This window comes from Maylandia zebra, unplaced genomic scaffold, assembly GCF_041146795.1.
Source record: "Maylandia zebra isolate NMK-2024a unplaced genomic scaffold, Mzebra_GT3a scaffold11, whole genome shotgun sequence".
Lineage (NCBI taxonomy): Eukaryota > Metazoa > Chordata > Actinopteri > Cichliformes > Cichlidae > Maylandia > Maylandia zebra.
The window spans coordinates 1,879,320-1,900,000 of record NW_027490041.1 but is presented as its reverse complement, the minus strand read 5'-3'; the positions used below and the strand labels follow the sequence as shown (position 1 = coordinate 1,900,000).

General features: G+C 40.9%; 1 protein-coding gene and 1 long non-coding RNA gene across 2 annotated transcripts in view; one reads left to right on the top strand and one right to left on the bottom strand.

The window, feature by feature from the left end:
• The window catches only part of LOC143415910 (uncharacterized), a 366,388-nt gene that overhangs the window by 254,723 nt on the left and 90,984 nt on the right, over nucleotides 1-20,681 (top strand). The window lies entirely within an intron of this gene.
• LOC112432718 (protein NLRC3-like) overlaps nucleotides 1-20,681 on the bottom strand; it is a 28,398-nt gene that overhangs the window by 4,817 nt on the left and 2,900 nt on the right. Inside the window, exons 2-5 of the mRNA XM_076881410.1 lie at nucleotides 17,258-17,431; nucleotides 16,856-17,029; nucleotides 10,166-10,339; nucleotides 2,674-2,847 (exon numbers count right to left, since the gene is read on the bottom strand). Coding sequence (XP_076737525.1) covers nucleotides 2,674-2,847; nucleotides 10,166-10,339; nucleotides 16,856-17,029; nucleotides 17,258-17,431 — 696 coding nt within the window. The remainder of the gene's footprint in view (nucleotides 1-2,673; nucleotides 2,848-10,165; nucleotides 10,340-16,855; nucleotides 17,030-17,257; nucleotides 17,432-20,681) is intronic.

The following is a 20,681-nucleotide window of genomic DNA, read 5'->3' as shown; positions in this document are numbered from 1 at the left end:
TAAATCAGTAAGAGAGGGTACGACCTCTCTCATGGCCCCAAGTGGTGTGTGCATGCCAGAGCACTCTGGAAGGCACACAGAGTCTTTACAGACTACTAAGGATCAAACCTCTATCATCATCCAATCGATTATAAAACTAAGCATGTATGAGTAAATATTTTTAAGCATATCCCATATGGAAAAGACTAAAAACTTATATGATGAAAGTCATACTCACGAAAGTGGCCACTTTCTCATTACTTTCATATATTGTTTTAGTAAGTATCGAAAACATACAAGTTTCATTATATAATTTTTCAAGGGATCTTATATCTGTTTTCACTCTTGTATGCTTTTCATACAAGTTTCACACAAGACAGATACAAACTTTATAAGATTTATATATCTTTTCCATATGGGAAATGACAATCAACAATATAAAGCTTACAGCTGGTTTTAATAACAACATTTATTTGTTTCTCAAATGAGAAAGAGCTATCGAGAAACACTCCTAAATCTTGAGTTCTTAACTTTTCCAGTGGGCCAAATTCAACATTATCTGCTAATGCTAAATAGGCTGCCGTTATTAACTAATGCTAATTGGATGTGAATTAGCATTATGCACTAATGCTAACACTTACTTTTTAACAATGTGAGTAGCTAATGCTAACACTATTTCCCTTAACTTTATAACAATGTGAACGGCTAATGCTAACACTCTTTTCCCTAGCAATACAACATCTGAGCTGCTAATGCTGAGTAGGTCGCCATTAGCACCTACGTCTAATTAAAGGCAAATACGCATTAGAACCTAATGCTCATATCGTTTTCCTTTGCTTTATAACAATGTGAGCAGCTACTGCTAAATAGCATTAGCTAATAACAGCAGTCTAATTTAATGTAAGTTAGCCTCATTTGCATTATAACGATGTGAGGAGTTAATGCTAAGTATGCTGCCATTAGCAGCTAATTCTAATTAGGGGTGAATAATTATTACCAGCTAATGCTAATATCGTTTTCTCTTCCCTTTTAACAATGTGAGCAGCTAGTGCTGGGTAGGCTGGTGCTAGCAGCTAATACTAAAGCTAAAGCTAATTTGATGTGAATTAGCATTACATTAGTGAGGAGTTAATGCTAAGTAGACTTCCATTACAGGTAATGCTAATTTTAGGTATTTAGGAATTGGCAGCTAATGCTAATACCATATTTTCTTGCATTATAACAATATGACCAGCTAATGCTAAGTAGGTTGCCGTTATTAGCTAATACTAATTTGAGGTGAATTAGCATTATCCGCTTATGCTAACAATGTTTTTTCTTACTTTTTAACAATATGAGTAGCTAATCTGAACATTTTTTTAAATTTAATTTTAACTTTTCCCCTGCGATGTGAAGAGGTAATGCTAAATAGCACGCCATTAGTGGCTAATTCTAATTTTAGATGAAAAAGCATTAAAAGCTAATGCTAATACCATATTTTCTTGATTTATATCAATATCAGTAGCTAATGCTAGGTATGTAGCCATCATTAGCTAATGCTAATTTAGGTGAATTAGCATCATCCGCTTATGCTAACAATGTGTTTTTTTACTTTTTAACAATACGCCATTAGTGGCCAATTCTAATGTTAGATGAGAAAGCATTAACAGCTAATGCTCATACTGTTTGCTTTGTAAGAATGACAGCAGCTAATGATACGAAGTCTACCGTTGTTAACTAATGTTAATTTGATGTGAATTAGCATTATCCGATAATGGTAACTCTTTTCCCCTGCATTACAACGACGTCAGGAGTTAATGCTAAGTAGGCTGCCATTAGGGGCTAACTCTAATTAGGGGTGAACAATTATTAGCAGCTAATGCTAATACCGTTTTCTCTTTCCTTATAACAACTTGAGCAGCTAATGCTAATTTGATGTGAATTAGCATTATATTAGTGAGCAGTTATTGCTAAGTAGGCTACCATTAGCAGCTAAAGCTAATTTGAGGTGAATAAGCATTAGTAGCTAACGCTAATACCCTTTTCTCTTGTGTTATAATGATGTGAAACGTTAATATTGTTCTCAAACAACAGAATGAGAATGAAATATTGATTCTAACAGGGCCCATAAACAGTATTAGCTTAGCAGCATTAGCTTATCAGAGTTTCCATCATGGTCACATAAATCCTTAGCAGAGCAAAGTGGCCTACTTAGCAATAGCTGCTCAAGTTGTAGAAAGCAAGGGAAAACAGTAATAGCATTAGCTGCTAAATGTGCACTTGAGAACAAATTTATTGTTAATTCAGCTGTGAATGTAGAGTTTGTCATTATTTAAGCTTCCATTTCCAAATGTTAGCTGCTCCTGTCTGCCTCTTTGTCACAAACACAGACTGAAATGATTCACAGCCTTGTTTCATCCTTCTGTCACTGTGGACATACAGCATGGGAAACATACACATGGCTGACACTTTATTAGGTACACTGGTATCTATCTCAGGTACACCTGTGACCTAAATGTTCCTGCAACCAGACTCCTTGGAGACCCCTACATAAATATCCATGAACTATCCAGCTAGACTAGTGTGTCTGTCCCTGAAAATATTCCTGCATGTGTGATTGTTCATGTCTCATCTGCAGGAAACAAACAGGAAGTGAGTGAAGGACACAGGAAATGTTTCCAGCTCTTCCTCCTCTATCAGACATTCTCTCCATACCTGAGAGTGTCCAGTCTCCAGCCTGGATCCTTCAGTCCAGCCGACAGCAGCTTCATTCCTGAGGGACCTGGATGATTGTAGCTCAGGTCCAGCTGTCTCAGATGGGAGGGGTTGGAGGTCAGAGCTGAGGCCAGAGAAGTACAGCCTTCCTCTGTGATCAGACAGCCTGACAGACTGCAGACACACAAAACAACAATCAATCTGTCAACAATCGTTTTCTCTTCGTCACAATAACATCTATCCATCCATACATCCATTCAATGTAACTTTATTTATAAGTGACAATACCCAACAGACAACAAGAGTCATCTGAAGCTGTTTAACAGTGTAAGGTAACCGCCTCCACTGTGAGCAGCACTTGGTGATGGTGGGAAGAAGAACTCCCTTTGACACAAAGATCCTCCCAGTGAAAACAGGCTCCAGGAGGAGCATCTACCATGACTGGTTGCAGGGTGAGGGGAAAGAGAAGAACATGAACATCAAGAATGCAGCGAGTGGTAAAATAATAATAATAATAATGGATTGGATTTATATAGCGCTTTTCAAGGCACCCAAAGCGCTTTACAATGCCACTATTCAGTCACTCTCACATTCATACACTGGTGGAGGCAGCTACGGTTGTAGCCAAGTAGGGTAAAGCCCAAGGACACAACGACCAGGACAGAGAGCCCAGGGATCGAACCGGTGACCTTCCGGTTACAGATGCGATTCCCAACCCCCTGAGCCACGGTCGCCCTAAATAAAGATTTGACCTCAGTGTGCTCAGTGTTCCTGTCTATTCCTAACATATTCCTAACACGATAGCTGCACTTTAGAGCTCTAAAACTGGAACTGACACATAAAAATACTGAGAACACAGACTAGCAGCCACTGCATGGCCTCGAGTACGTATGTGGTGCGTTCAAAGAGCATCAGCATAGACATGGTGGGTTCAACAATATAGGACATAACAATTTCTATGGCGAAAATACTATCAATGAATGAGCCATAACATTTTAGCCATGTAAACATGTTATCAGTGGGCTTTCCAACAACTTGCATTGATCATTAAAGGATAAAATACGTGAGTCGAGGTCACTACGAGCCATGCGAGGGTCAAACATGGCAGAGAACCTTCCAGCAGCATCTTGGTTTATAATCTGCCTTTGGATCATCAGTTTAGGAGATGAAGGATCCAAGTAAAATAACAAGTTAAAAAATATGCAGCTATGGTCACTCACATGGACATCCTCCACACATACATCATGTATATTTAAACCCAGGGAGAAAACAAGATCCAGTGTGTGACCCTTTGTATGTGTGGGGCCAGAAACATGCTGCCTAAAGTTAAAAGACTCAGTGACAGTGATGAGCTCAGCAGCAGTGTTACAGGATGCTTCATCAATATGACGGCTCAAATCTCCCAACCTTCTCCAATGAAATGATGGATGTCAGAAGGTCATTAAATTCAGTTAGAAAGACCCCATCAGGTAGAATAAAATACAATAACTGGTTTTTAGAGAACTGACCATCATCTGTGACTCAAATGCAGAAAAGGAGTCCGAGGTCATCAGACTGCATGTGAATCTGTCCTGGTAAACAACAGCGAGTCCTCCACCACGTCCTAAAAGACGCGGAGTTCAGATGACGGAGCAGCCAGCCGGGCAGATTTCATTCAAGTGGACATAATCAATGTTCCCTCTAAGCTGCGCACGGGCGCAATCCGCTGACACGCTCTCTGCACACAGAGTATCTGCATTGCGCACAAAAAGATATCTAACAGGCTGTGAAGCTCCTGAACTCTCTGCCCCCCTCTCACGGACAATAACCATATCCAACTTCTTAATAGCAATGAACTGGTCTGCATTGGTGCATCATATCTTTATTCTCTTCCCCCTCCTGCCCCCCCTCCTTCTTAAATAGATAACTATCATATCTGATATCATATCTCACAGTACAATAATATTGAATGGGTTGCATTGTTGTACTTTGTCATGTTTCTCAGGTCTTTGTCTGATTTTCTACGAACATTACTTGTCATGTTCTCATGTTGTTGCTAAGGATTGTCTTATTGCATTGGAGTCACACTGGGTTAAATATGTACACTTGGGTTTTAAGGGGTATTTATTATTTTCTTCTTTTTTTGGGGGTTGTATGGAAGCCCCAAACGCAATTTCATTGTTCTTGACAATGACAATAAATAAATAAATACTAAATACTAAATACTAAATACTAACCTGAATTGAAATTAAAATAAATACGTTAACAATTCTGCTTTGCAGTGTTAGTCAGTGACTGGCTGCTCCAGTATTTAGAACGATGCCGCCTTATCCCATAGTCCAGCCAATGATTCACATTCGTATATACGCAGCTAATCAACGTCGCTGACGGGCTATGACAGCGTCCTCATGTGCCGACACCGGTGTTTTGGTTGATGTAGAGTGAAGCCACGTTAATGACAACGTGATCCAGTGATCCAAGGGACCGCTCAGGGAGTTTGTGTGTTCGCTCAGACACATGAAACATTAGAGGGAACATTGGACATAATTCTTATTTTGCTGCCACGTCTCAGTCAGACACATGAAATCTAGAGACTCTTTAATAAAGAGATCGCTTAGAATAAATGATTTGTTTGTTATGGAGCGAACGTTAAGCGGGGCCAACCGAGTTGATGACGGTCGATCTGCAAAATCAACAGCTGACTGCAGCGGCACTTGAAATAAAGACAATGCAGACCTGTGGACCTGCTGGGCAGGGCAGCGACTCCAGAGCTGGGGGAAGCAATGATCGATGAGCAGACATAGCTGTTATCAATAAAAACAGTGAACGTTTGACGGACACACCGTGAGAAAAACTGCTTCTGAGCCACAGAGCCCAGGTCCCAGTCACCGGCGTAACATATTAACTAAATGTCAGGAGAGGAAGTGGACGCAGGCACCAGGATTCTCCCCACAGCCAAGAAGCTAGCCTCTGGTAGCTTCTCAGTTTCACCTGGACGTCGGCCCTCGTTCCCCTTTTCCATCTCTTGAGGGTGAAAGTCCTGCGGGTTGTGAAGAGTAGCACACCAGGGGAGGAAGAGTTTTTCTGTTCAGCTGTTACAGTAGCTCTCCACTGAATCTTTGATGTTAAACCCTTTAAGACCTACCATAGAACCAAGTCTGCCAGAGCTTATCTTTAGATTTTTACATGCTGTAGTGCAGACCTTCCCAAACTGTGGTGCCCGCCCCCTAGGGGGGGCGCAGAGCCATGGCAGGGGGGGCGCGGTATGAAAAGGGAGGGGAACAAAACGCTTGAACACTGCTAGCACAGAAACGCAAAGCAGGAGATGAAGCATCGCTGAATATGTTTCCAAACCAACTTCATTCTAAGCCAAAGACTAGAAAATATGGTGAAGCAAATCTGCCCTTTGGCTTCACCTGCACAGGTGCTGAGGTAGGTCCCTGCGTCGGGAGCAGCGCTGGGCTCTTCCAATCATGGACAAACAGGATCCCACATTCTTAATTTTTAGTTCACAAACACTTGTTGTAGTGACTAACTACTCCTGACATTTTGGAGATGTTTGCTCTTTATAGAGTAAAGTTACAGCGGGATACAAATAACATCAGGCTGATCCTGCCACGATTTGTTCCCTCGATTCAAATCACAGACAAACAGGATCCCACAGCTGTTTATGTTTTTGAACCCATTTTGCACAGAGAGGCATTTTTTGAAAATGACAGCAATGTTGATTAGTATTACAGAAGAAGAAAAAACAACTACCCGTGACGCCTTTGTAAATGGAGGGACAGTAACTGCGTGTGAAACCTGCAGATACTCAGAGTAACAGTATTTTGTCTCTGTCTGCCATTCTGCAATTCATCTCACATAAACAATAACGTGACGTGAAAAAAGGCGCAACCTTTGACGTTGCCAGATGAACTCTGTATTCCTCGTCCGCAAAAAAGGAGTTTTAAAAAAATCTCAGTTTTTGGTGATTTGAAACACTGTTTGGATGAAACAGCTGCGTTTTCAAAAATACCAGTGTAGGTGCGGACGTAGCGTAAAAGATTTAGTAGTTTATTTTCTTACTACCTGTAATTTATTGCAGATTACTTGTATTTGCTTAATTGTTTACTAAATGTTTGAGGTGTGAAATAAACCGCAATGGAGCAAAATATGGGCGTGTGTGGTTGGAGGATGTGTTAGTGCGTGTGCGTGTTGTTCACGCGCCGGGGGGGAGGCGAACGTTTTTCGTGTAAAACAAAGGGGGGCCCAGCAAAAAAAGTTTGGGAACCACTGCTGTAGTGCCATTTTGGGGAGCAGTTCAAGTTGCTATACATCAATACAACCGTTATAGCCCAAATTTTAATAATATGTATGCATTCAGTCCATAGTAACTACATATACATATATACATATACAGCAAAAAGTGCAATAAACTAGAACAAATTGAAAATTGTTTTGTTTTGTATTTTTACATATAGTTGTAGATGTCCGTACAAACAAACAAACAGGCAACCAACACATCACATACACACTCCAAAATAATATAATATAATATAAGCCTGAGAAAACAACCTAGATTTTTCATCAAAAAAGTACAATGTGCAATGGCAACAACACATATGGTTCAGTGTTATTAACTATGATAATAGCAGTAGGTACAAAAGACAATCTATGTCTCTTTGTCTTCACTGCAGGCACTTTATAACGACGACCTGATGGAAGCAGTTGAAAATCATTAAAGAGAGGATGATCTGAACACAACATGACAGAGGTCGCCTTCCTCAGCACCTGCCTGTTATAAAAGTCCACAAGCTGGACCTGAGACCTCCCTGAAATCTTACCAGCCACTTTAACCAGGTTGTTAAGTCTGGTCTTATTATTCAGAGACATATTACCGTACCAAGCAATGATACAGAAAGTTAAAACAGATTCAATAAAACTTTTATAAAAAAGAGTCATCATTGCAGATGAAACATTGAAACCTCTCAACCTCCTTAAAAAGTCTTTGTTGAACCTTTTTCACTGTAGCAGCAAGATGTGACTCAAAGCACAGAGCTTTATCAAGAACAACCCCCAAATACTTATAACTGTCCACCAGTTCAATGGCTGCACATTTACCACTGTTAGCGCAGGATGAGGGGATGTCTCCCTGAAGTCAATAACCATGTCCTTGGTTTTCAAGGTGCTGATCATTAAGAAGGACTGATCACACCACGAAACAAACTCATCCACAACAGGCCCATGGGAATCCTCTTCACCATGAAGGAGGCTTACAATGACTGTGTCATCTGCGTATTTAATGAAATGCCTGTTGGCCTGTGTACTGCGACAGTCATTAGTGTACAAAATATACAGTAGAGGAGAGAGACAACAACCTTGTGGTGAGCCAGTGGAAGAGTTCAGCTGTTTGGAAAAACAGCCGTTCACTCTCACACACTGAGATCTGTCAGTTAAAAAGTCTAAAACCCAACCAACGAGATTAAGATCAAGTGTAAACTGGTTAAGAAGTTTATCAGCTAAAAGATGTGGCTGGATAGTATTAAAAGCTGAAGAAAAATCAATAAATAAGAGCTGAGCATGAGCTTTGGCGCCATCAAGATGGCGATAAAGGAAGTTCAACAGAGTGACCACTGCATCATCAACACGTCTACGAGGCCTGTATGCAAATTGTAGAGGGTCTATAAGCTTCTCTACTTGCTAACTGAGAGTCTGAACTAAAACCAGGAAGACTTATCTTATTACAGTCACTGTAACAGTGACCAGTCATGTGTTTCATGCCTGCCCAGGCCACCCTTAAGTTATTGCTACCCATCTCCGCCTCTACCTTATCCTTGTATTTTACTTTGGCTTTTTTAATTTCTGATCTGATCTCCTTCCTAATTTCTCTAACTTTCAAGATATTCCCTTCAATAAAAGCTTTTTTCCTTTCATGAATCAGCCTCATAAGACCTTTTGAAGACCATGGTTTGTTATTAGGAAAAAAATGGAGATGGTGTCAGTCGCATTCTTAGGATTCGCTTTAGGGTGGATGTAAACAACGGTGACGTTGATCTGTGGGAATTCCCTCGGCAGATAAAACGGCCTCAAAGACACAGAGAGGAGCTCAATGTCAGGCAGACACACTTGTCTACGAACGGTCACATTTTTACACCATTTCTGATTTATATACAAACACACTCCTCCTTGAGATTTCTGGGTAGCTCCGGGGTCTCGATCCAAACGTATGGGAAACCCGAAGCCATTTAGTTCCAGAGAACAATCAGGGTCAGAGTCCTTGAGCCAAGTCTCTGTGAATGCCATTAGACATGTATCCCTGTAGCCACGCAAGTGTGCGACATTCAAATGCAGTTCATCCAATTTACTCCTCAGAGACTGCACATTAGCCAGGATTATTGATGGTAAAGGAATGACTCCAAACAACCGTCAGGATTGCCAATAAAATCATGCGAAATAAAAAACCCATCTTCGTTAAAAGAAGTTCCACAAAGCACAAGCCGATGCTATAGAATTTCCTCAGGCAAAAAAAAATATATATATAAAGGAATAAAAGAATGAAATAAAATAAGTTAAAACACTGACACTGACAGAGAGAGACAACCTGCTGGTCGCCACAAGAGCAGTGCCCCTCTTTCTAGTCTAGTCTAGACTGAGAATGCATCAAGACCACTCACTCACCCTTCCCTCCTGCCTCTCAGCTGCTGAAACTCACAGTTTGTTACCACGGAAGAGTCACTCCTTCATCTGAGATGAAGCCTGATAGTCTGACTGATGCAATATAACATTCAGTCTACACTTTGTTTTTGTGCAAAGATGATAAAGAGGAAATACTAATAACATAAACAAAAATAAATGTCCAATTTAGAAATCTTATTCTTTTTTGCTCTATAAAATAGTTGTTTTTATTTTTCAGTCACTCATCGTAGCAGTAGGATTTACATGAAAATAAAAACAAATTAAGTTTGAGAGAAAAAGTACATTTTTGGCACTCTCTGGGCAACTGACTCAGAGACTCAAATGAAAAAACCCGATTCATTTTGGTGAGTGACTCATTTAAACTCGATTCGGTAAAAAGAATCAAATTTACCATCACTAATACAAATCCCTTTGGAGAAAACAGCTTTAAAACATGTATTGTTAAATTCCAGATGTTTCTTTGCAAGGAAAACTCAAACACTGAAGCAATACCACCAGTAACCTCCTACATATGGAAATGTGGTGTCATTAAAGACATAATAATTTCATTAATACCCAATATCCAGCAAAATATGTAATTTGAACATTTTGTTCCTAACGAAATCAAATGTATATATTGTAGAAGATTAGCCAAATTTATGTAAAATGGCCAGTACATGAATTAAAAATAAAAAATAAACAAAATCGTATGACTGTGACAAATTTTACACAGTAATTCAGTCTAATAATCCACTCAAATATAAATATAAGTTTAGCTAAAAGCTCTATAGATAAGTCAATCAATAATATAATTCACATTTTAAATGATCATATGTGTTAACGTTTGAATCCTGACCTGAGAGTTTCCACTGCACACTGTGAACTCTTTAGTCCAGCAGACAGAAGCTTCACTCCTGAATCCTGCAGGTCAGAGTTACTCAGGTCCAGCTCTCTCAGACTGGAGGACTGGGAGCTGAGGACTGAGCACAGAGCTTCACAGCTTCTCTCTGACAGGTTACAGCCACCCAGTCTGAAAAACAAAAGATAATCTATAATACTTATGTAAAGTTTGTTATTATATTACATGCCATCTTTTTATTTTTGATGAAACCTTAACATACTAAGATACAACATCATATGGATGAACTTGAATAAAATGTTTTTTTTAATTATATCTTTATTTGGATTGGACAAGTGATCAGTAAACAAAGTGATCAGTGGGTGCATATTAACCTCCACTAGCTATTACTAGGACAGTTGCTCGCATGCTCTCCCAAAGGAGATATATAGAACACATTACATGGAACTATAAACACAAACTGGGAGGGGTGCCCATGCTGCAATCATTGTGAACAAATAAGTAAATAAACAAACAATAGTAATAGAAGTAAATGTAAAAAACAAACAAACAAAAAACAACCAAGTAATAGTGAGATCAAGTGAAGTCAGCCCTCGTGGGGGTGATGAATTGGATCCAATTGTTCCAAATTTGGTAGAATTTGGCTTTTTGATTTCTTAACAGATATGTAAGTTTTTCCATCCTAAATATCTCTAAAATGATCCCAAACCAGTCGTCTAGGGTAGGCTGGGCTGGGCTTAACCATCTTCTAGTAATTGTTTTTTTACTTGCCACCAAGAGTAATTGCACCAACTTAATCTCACTCCTACATTCCAGAAAGGGGACCAAACCCATGTATAAAACCTTAAAATCTAAAGGTATTTGAACGTTAAAGACTGCACTTAAGGAGACCTGAACGTTTTTTAACTTGGGACAGTCCCAAAAGACATGAAAATGGTTAGCAACAGTCGAGCCGCATTGTCTCCAGCATTGCATATAAGCCCCTTTGTACCTCTCCTGATATGGAGTCTTGAAGTACCTAATAATATTCTTCCAGCCATGTTCCTTCCAGCTCATAGAACTGGACGTGGACCACTGGCAGTACAAAACATTTTCCCACTCCCCCACAGAAATAGCAATCCCTGATTCCCTTTCCCATTTATCCTTAGTGTATAAAGTGTTATCCTTGCTGGCACTAGAGAGGGCTTTGTATAGTTTAGAAATAGATTTAGTAGGGGTCATGGTTGTGGCATTTTTCAGGATGAGGAAAAAATGCGACTCAGCATCATTGAAGTTGGCATTCATGATCAATATATGATCTCAGCTGTAAGTATCTATGAAAGTTGTATTTTGTCAGGTTGTCCTGTAAGGTCTCAAATCTGAGCACAATATTTCTATGAGTAAGAGAGAGGAATGTTGTAAGGCCACAGGATATCCATGCTTTAAAAGTTACCTGGGAGCTGAGACTCATGAAGGGGACCAGATTCCATCTGTGCAGATCAGCTTTTATACTTGCAGATATTGGCTCGTAGTTTGCCTGAAAGAGCCCCGAGAGGTCCGCAGTCAAATATATTCCCAGGTACTTAATTTTCTCATTATCCCAATTTACTTTAAATTTCCTACGTAAAGCTGCAGAAGCTGTATAATTTAAAGTCATCACCTGTGTTTTTGAAATATTGACCTTATAACCAGATAACTTCCCCAAATCACTTAAAGTAGACATCAACTCACTAAAAGACCTCTCTGGCTCCTCCAGGCAGACCAGTACATCATCGGCGAACATTACCACTTTATGTTCAACTCCTGACAATGCAACACCCCTAATGTTATGATTTTGTCTAATCGCTTGGCCTAATGTTTCTATGAATAAATCAAAGAGAAGTGGTTTGATTGCACAACCCTGCCTACAGCCATGTTCCAGAGCAAAGGGCTTGGAGAGATCACCATTCACCTTAATACGGGCTGAGGGTCGAGCAAACAGACCTTGGATTACTCTAATAAACTTGTCATGAAAGCCAAACTTCCCCAGAACCTTATACAGAAATACCCATCTGACCGAGTCGAAGGCTTTCTCAGCGTCCAAGCTTCCTATCATTGATTGAGTTTTGTTCTTTTGTATTTGAGCAGAGATGTGTAATATTCTCCTAATGTTGTCAGTTGTTTGTCTATAGTGAATGAAACCAGTCTGATCTAAATTGATGAGGTCAGGTAAAAACTTCTCCAGTCTACGAGCAAGAATAGAAGTAAATAGTTTGTAATCCAAGTTAAGGACACTGATTGGTCGATAGTTTCCACATTCTCGTTTATCTTTCCCCTCTTTTGGGATAATTGAAATAGTTGCCTCCCTCCAGGAGGGTGGGATTTCTCCCTCCTGTAGGATGTAGTTAAATGACTTCAGCAATGTGGGGACTAGATCTGCCCTCAGGGTGCGATACCACTGAGAACTGAACCCGTCCGGCCCAACTGCCTTACCTGGTTTTAATCTGGAAAAAGCATTAATTTCTTCCACTAAAATGGGATGTGTTAGAAGCTCATTTTTGAGAGACGGGAGTGAAGGTAATTCTAGAGAGCTAAGAAAGGCATCAGTACAATTCTCCTCCGTAGCATTGGGCTGTGAGTACAGCTCCCTAAAGAAGGTCTCAAAACATTTCTGAATGTCTTCTAATTTTGATTCCAGAATATTAGTCTTGGGGTCCTTGATTTGGTATATCGTACTTTCCTCTAGTTGTTTGCGTTATTTATGTGCCAGATATTTTGCAGATTTCCCTCCTGTCTCATAGTATTTTTGCCTCAAAAAAATTAAGTTATTTTGGGCCTCCTGGGTGTAAATATCATTAATTTCATCCTGTATTTTCCTGATATCCTGCTTCAGAGTAGGATTTGCGGTGTTTATGTCTTCCTGTTCTTTCAACTTTAAATTTGCCTGTAGTTCTGCTAATTTTTGCCCTTTGATTCTCTTTAAGTGGGAGGCGATAGAAATTAATGTACCTCTCATTACCGCTTTGAGCATATCCCAAAGAATAGCTGGAGATACCTCTCCTGTGTCATTAACATCTAGAAATTCTTTAATGTCTACCTTTAATTTGGAAACTATGGCAGGATCATTAAGGTGCGATAACAATTTCCACAGTGTGGTACATTTTTTCCTAGCCACCTGCAAAGATAGAGAGATAGGACTGTGGTCAGATAGATCTCTTGTTAATATGTCACAGTCTTTGACCCTAAACCTATCAACTTTAAACATAAAAAAGTAGTCCAGCCTTGCATACACTTTAAAGGAACCAGAGTAATGAGTGAAATTTCTGGTAGATGCGTAGCGGTCCCACCATACATCTATTATCCCCATCTCTACCATATAGGAATTGACTTTTCTAGTAAGTGCTGTTACCTGGTTGGTTGGGGAGGAGGAGTCTAGTTTAGGGTCAAGTCTAAAGTTAAAACCCCCCCACAGACAACTATCCCCTGAGAATCCAGCAATAAATCAAACCTATTCCTATAGAATAGCCAATCGCTCCCGGGGGGAGCATAAACATTTAAAATTGTGATTTCAGACCCCTCTATCCATTCTGTTATTCTAACCAATCTGCCTTCCTCGTCACAGAGTTCTTAGATATGTTCATAGTTAAGTGTACCAGAGATAAGTGTAGCCACACCCCTCTTGTGTTTGGACTTAACGGAAGAGGAGAATACATATTTAAAACCCTTTCTTTTCAATCTCAAGTGATCTACTTGGTTCATGTGTGTCTCCTGAAGTAATGCAATCTGGGCCTTCTCCTTCCTTAGTTTGGACAGTATCTTATTCATCTTAATCACGTTCAGAACCCCGTTAACATTAAAAGAGATTACTTTCACTGACTCACTTCCCATAAAGATATATTAAGTTACCACAGCGCATAAACTCAATAGCAGCAGGCAACCCCCTCTTAAAACAGTAACAAGTGAAAAAAGTTAGGAATGAACTGAAAACATTTGAACATAACTGGAGCTTGAAAGCTCCTAAGCTGGCTTCTGACAGTGGAGCACTTCCACTGACACCCTCACAACTTGAAGGGAAACCCCTTATTACTCCCTGAGTTAGGGGGCTTTCCACTGCGACGTCACTCACAGCACGAGAAGCCCCACCCATTTTAGCTCGACAGTAACCATATTTCACCATGTTGTCCATAGCTAATACATAACATTAAATTCGTTCTCTTCACGTCTGTATACTTGCAGCTTCTCTCTATATCCCGCAGCTCCTCGGATCTGACGCAGACGCCGACCACCAACTCCCCGCCACAGCGGGCATCTTTGTAGTTTTTCTCTGGGGGTTGCCGGTGGTGTAATCACCTTTACCGGCAGGCCCCGACTCGCCAGGTCAGCCGTTGCCTCCTCCACCGTGTTGTAGGTTTTCACTCCTTCTTCGAAAAAAACCTTAAGGCGCGCTGAGTAGAGGGTCCTAAACCGTACATTCTTCTCTTTTAGGACCTTTCGTGCCTCTGCATACTCCTTCCTCATAGCCATGATCTCAGGGGGGTAATCGTGGTCGAGGTTGATCTTGCTGGAATTCAGCATAAAACCTTTCTTTTGCCAAGCGAGCCTCAGCACTTCTTCTTTAACCGTGAAGCACAGGAATTTTACCAGGATCGATCTGGGTTGGGAGCCGTCCGGAGGGAGTAATGATAACACTCTGTGTGCTCTCTGAATTTGTAACGGTGTTGATGGTGGGATGGCAAGATTCTCCCGGAGTAGCTTCTCCACAAAGTGGGCCATAGATGGAGCTCCCGATTCTTCTCCCTCCGGCACCCTGTACAGTCTGAGCGACTCCCTCCTCGAGTAAGCCTCCAGTGATGTTAGTTTTGTTTGAAACTTTTCCTGCATGCTTTCTTCCATTTGCGCAACATCTCTAAAGTTAGAAATATCCTGTCTCAGAGTGACGCTGAAAAACTAGTTCATGCATTTATTACTTCCAGGCTGGACTATTGTAATTCGTTATTATCAGGATGTCCAAAAAACTCCCTGAAAAGCCTTCAGTTAATCCAAAATGCTGCAGCAAGAGTACTGACAGGGACTAGAAAGAGAGAGCAGATTTCTCCTGTATTGGCTTCCCTTCATTGGCTTCCTGTTAAATCCAGAATTGAATTCAAAATCCTGCTCCTCACATACAAGGTCTTAAATAATCAGGCCCAATCTTATCTTAATGACCTTGTAGTACCATATCACCCCATTAGAGCACTTCGCTCTCACACTGCAGGCCTACTTGTTGTTCCTAGAGTATTTGAAAGTAGAATGGGAGGCAGAGCCTTCAGTTTTCAGGCCCCTCTTCTGTGGAACCAGCTTCCAGTTTGGATTCAGGGGACAGACACTATCTCTACTTTTAAGATTAATCTCATATTTCCATTAAAAGTGTTGAATTTGACTGTTTGATGTTCTTTATGATCTCTGGCACCAGTTCATCTGTAGGCTGAGCTCAGTCCATCCATTTAGTGAAATGATGTTTAAAGGTCTCCTTGTTCTGTGAGCGTGCACAGATCCTGAAGCAGAAAGCCTGGGTTACAGAGAAATGATCATCATTGTGATGATGCTCATCATCTCTGACTGGGATTTGAGGTTTTGTCAAAGCAGCAAAGAAAGCCTGGCTATGTTGGACTGGGTGTGGAAGCAGCTCCCAGTTTGAGTTCAGGAGACAGACGCCCTCTCTACTTTGAAGATCAGCTTCAAACTTTACTTTTTGCTAAAGCATATAGTTAGGGCTGGGCCAGGTGACCCTGAATCCTCCCTTAGTTATGCTGCAATAGACGTAGGCTGCCGGGGATTCCCATGATGCATTGAGTTTTTCCTTTCCAGTCACCTTTCTCACTCACTATGTGTTAACAGACCTCTCTGCATTCAATCATATGTGTTATTAACCTCTGTCTCTCTTCCACAGCATGTCTTTATCCTGTCTTCCTTCTCTCACTCCAACCAATCACAGCAAATGGCCCCGCCCCTCCCTGAGCCTGGTTCTGCCAGAGGTTTCTTTCTGTTAAAAGGGAGTTTTTCCTTCCCACTGTCGCCAAAGTGCTTGTTCATAGGGGGTCATGTGATTGTTGGGTTTTTCTCTGTATTTATGAAGTGCCTTGAGGTGACTTTTGTTGTGATTTGGCGCTATATAAATAACATTGAATTGCATTGTTAGTATCTCAGACAAAATCTCGTCTGTGTTCTGGAGCTTATCTTTGTGTTCTGCAACCCTGGTTTCCACATCATTAAGCCGCGCATTGGCTTTATCCAACTCACCCCTTATTTCCAGCAGTTGCGCTTTCGTGTCTTTTCGAAATTCTTTCACCTCTTTCCCAACGCCTCTCAGTTCTTTCAGTATCAGCGTCAAACTTGCTGGGTCAACCTCATCTTCTGTCCCAGAATCCTCGCGGCTAGGAGTGGGAGAGTGGCCTCGGCTAGCCCTATAGGGGCTAACGTTAGCCCCTTCTGTTAGCTGCACATTGCCATCTTCCACGTTTTCAAACGTTAACTTCTTAGCTATTTTGTTCTTTCTGGACATCATTTAAACCCCTTTTTCCTCTTTATGTGCACTTAGATAGTGTATTAATTTACTTGGGGCAGTTTTAATAAGTTTCAGTCGAGAGCTCTCGTACTAGGTGTCCATCCCCACGAGCGCCGGAACCGGAAGCCTTGAATAAAATGTTTAATTGGTTCATTTAAAAAAAACAAAATGTCAATTGATCTGACCTCAGAGTATTTAGTTTACAGTTTAAACTTTGTAGTCCAGCAGACAGAATCTTCACTCCTGAATCCTGCACATTTTTGATACTCAGGTCCAGCTCTGTCAGAGTAGAGGACTGAGAGCTGAGCATTGAGGACACAGCTTCACAGTTTTCCGCTAGAAGTTCACAGACGTTGAGTCTGAAAATGAAAACATGAACAAAGACTGATGTCAAAGTGTAATCAGGGTGCAATAACTAATCTTATATTTTAAGAATCCTTGTTGTTTTATGCTGAGCAGATGTGGTACGAAACAACAGTAAATTGATCAAGTTTACCTCTACTGTTTAAATTGCTGGATTTATTTTCTCAGTTAAAAACAAAACAAAACAAACAAACAAAAGAAAAAAGAATACAAATCGGTCAGACCTCAGAATATTCAGTTTGGCGTGTGGACTCTCCACTGCAGCAGACAGAAGCTTTACTGCTGAAGCCTTCAGGCTGTCGGTACTTAAGTCCAGCTCTCTCAGACTACAGGACTGGGAGCTGACCACTGACAACAAATCTGTACAGACTTTCTCTGACAGCTTACAGCTGCTCAGCCTGAAAAAAATAACAAGAACAACAAAACAATAATATTTATTATCAAATAAAATCTCTTTATATGTTGAATCTAAGTAATCAAATGTGTACAAATGAGTACACTACAATGCACAATTAAATGAAAAAATGTTCAAGAATTTAAGTGTAACAGAAGAAAAATATTTCAAATTAAACACAATTATTCCAATGTATGTAAATGGAAACCAGTGAAGACCACGTTGATTTAGTGACAGTAGTTCAGTGTCTGCTGGCACAGGCCTGTGAGTACTGCAGTATTACACTTACTACAGTACTGCTGGTCACTTTATTAATTCTAATATGTGTGATTACTGTAAATGTAGTTATAAATAATGTATCACATCCTGGACTCTCATTTCATTTTCTGTCTAAAAGCTGCTTTGGCTCATTCCCCTTTAAAGCCCCGCTCTCCCTAACTTTATTTTGATTGGATGATTTCATAAAGCACGCTGAAGGGCAGTAGCCAGTTATCATGAGCTCCATCTCCTCAACCTTCTGGTTTAGAAATTATAAGAAACTGTATACCTCATAAAAACCCGTCTTGATCCATGCTCAATCATCCAGGTTAGTAAATCCCAAAAGTTGATTCTGTTCATCTGGACGTAGCGCTTTCAGTGGGAGAAACATTTCGTCACTCATCCAGGTGACTTCGTCAGTCTCAGCTGACTTCTGGTTTCTAACCCTATAAAAAGTACATTTGCATAATGACTGAAACCAGCCCACTGAAGGAACAATAAGGCTGGGAGGTCAGTTCCTTGACCATTAGGTTTGAGTCATTATGCAGATGTACTCTTTATAAGATTGGGGAAAGCTGCAGTCAGCTGAGCCTGAAGAAGTCATCTTGATGAGCGACAAAATGTTTCTCCCGCTGAGAGCGCTACGTCCAGATGAACAGAATCAAACTTTGGGGGCTCATAAAATCATGATTAGAAATCTTCTCAGATGTATTTTTACATTTTAGATCCACAGCAACAAAGTTCACAGCAGGATGTCTCTGTTCAGTAATTATTATGCCCATTACCTGCAAACTGTGAGGTACGCAGGTAATGTCAGGTAAACACTAGCTGTCTGAAACTGTTCCTGTTAAATGTGTGTATAAAGGAAATAAGCTGAAATACAGATACTGGGTGGATCTGTGCTTTGACTTTGACACCAAACATTTCTTCCTGTTAAAAGGGAGTTTTTCCTTCCCACTGTCGCCAAAGTGTTTGCTCATAGGGGGTCATATGATTGTTGGGTTTTTCTCTGTATCTATTACTGTACGATCTACTGTACAATATAAAGCGCATTGAGGTGACTGTTGTGATTTGGCGCTATATAAATAAAATTGAATTGAATTACATCCCATTTCAGGTACCTAGAACCTGAACCTTCTCTGGAAACCTGGGATGCTGGCGGGTTTCTCTTGCTTACCTATCTGCTCATCCTCTTTCTTTCTGCTCGCATGATGATTTCCTGGTTGAGTTTGTAAAGACTTTTGCTCAGGACCTTCTTGCTGTGCGGCAACAGTGCTAACCACCGTCCGCTGTATGTTTTTCAGTCATTAAATCAAACCATGAAAGATCAGCTTGCTTCTCGTGATGAACCTGTCTGTTTTCGATTCCACACCAGGGTCTGCCCACTGGAAAGTTCAGGGATAAGGGTGGAGGATACTCACACAAACATAAAAACCCAGATTGCAACTCCAACTCTCTGTTCTAGTTAACCAGACCTTTCAGGCTCTTGTTCAATTAGAACCTCATGGAGTCTGAGTTAGCGAGACAGTTAAACATCCCTCTATGCCCCCTTAATCCGCCCATTCCCACTAAGTCATTAAATAACCGAGTGTCCCCTCACATAACTCAGCGCACAGAGCCTGTCACCCCTGGCAATCACAAGAAAACACTTACCTTTTTTGCTTTTCATGCACCTCACAAACCACTCATACTCGGGTTTCCTTGGCTAGAATTACATAACCCCCACTTAGACTGGTCAGGTCAGAGGGTAATCAGTTAGAGTCTGTTCTGTCATTCAAATTGCCTTGTTTCCGCCCGTCCACCGGAACCTGTGGAACCATCAACCAACACTGAGACTGTTTTAGATCTCTCCTCTGTCCCCACCAAATGTCATGATCTTCAGGAAGTATTTAGCAAAAGTAAAGCGCTTTCACTGCCACCTCACAAACCACAGGACAGCACCATAGAACTACTCTCTGGCTCCACCCGGCCTTCTAGCTGGCTGTATAACCTGCTTAGACCTGAGTGTGCGGCTATGGAAAAGTACATTAAGGAATCCCTCGGTGCAGGCATAATCCAACGATTGTCATCTCAAGTTGGAACTTCTTTTTTGTGGGGAAAAAGGATGGCTCTCTCTGGCCATGCATTTACTTCAGGGGCCTCAGTGATATTACCATCAAGAATAAGTACCTATTACCTCATTAGCTCTGCTTTCAGGCCATTTCACAGTGCCACTGGGTTTACAAAACCCCACATCCGCAACGCTTACCACTTTTTCCAGATCAATCAGGGAGACAAGTGGAAGACTGTTTTAAACATGCCATTGGGGGACTACGAGTATTTGGTCATGCCGCCTGGGTTAACTAATGCTCCCGCAATGTTTCAAGATTAGTTAACGATGTCCTCCGGGAATTCCTTGACAGGTTCGTATTGGTGTATCTGGATGATATACTCATTTTTCCCAAAACCTGTGAGGAACATCAGTCTCATGTCCATGCTATTTTTCCAACGTTTGCTGGAGAATAAACCTTATGTCAAAGCAAAAAAGTGTGAATTCCATTCCTCATCAATAACTTTTTTCAGTTACATTTTGGCACGGGGGCAGGTGAAGACGGATCTGGCAAATGTGAAAGCTTTAACAGAGTGGCCTACCCCTTGTACCCATTGTAGATTCAAGAAGCATCTCCAATGGGTTTTGGGAATAGCAAATTTTTATAGACTGTTCATTTTCAACTATAGTCAGGTAGCTGCACCACTCAAGTCTCAGCATGCATCTGGTCCCCCAAAGCTGAAACTGCATTCACCAAACTGAAGTATCTGTTCACCACGGCACCTTTTTGGTTCACCCTGATCACAGTTATCATTGCAAAGGTGGACACATCAGAAATTGGAGCAGGGAGAGGTAAATGATGCCAAGTGAAAGAGAATGCTTTGGGGGGGGGGGGGTCATGCTGCTGTCATGGTCTGTGTGAGCGGCGGTGGTTTCCCACTAGACTCTGGTTTCTGCCTTTGGGTGA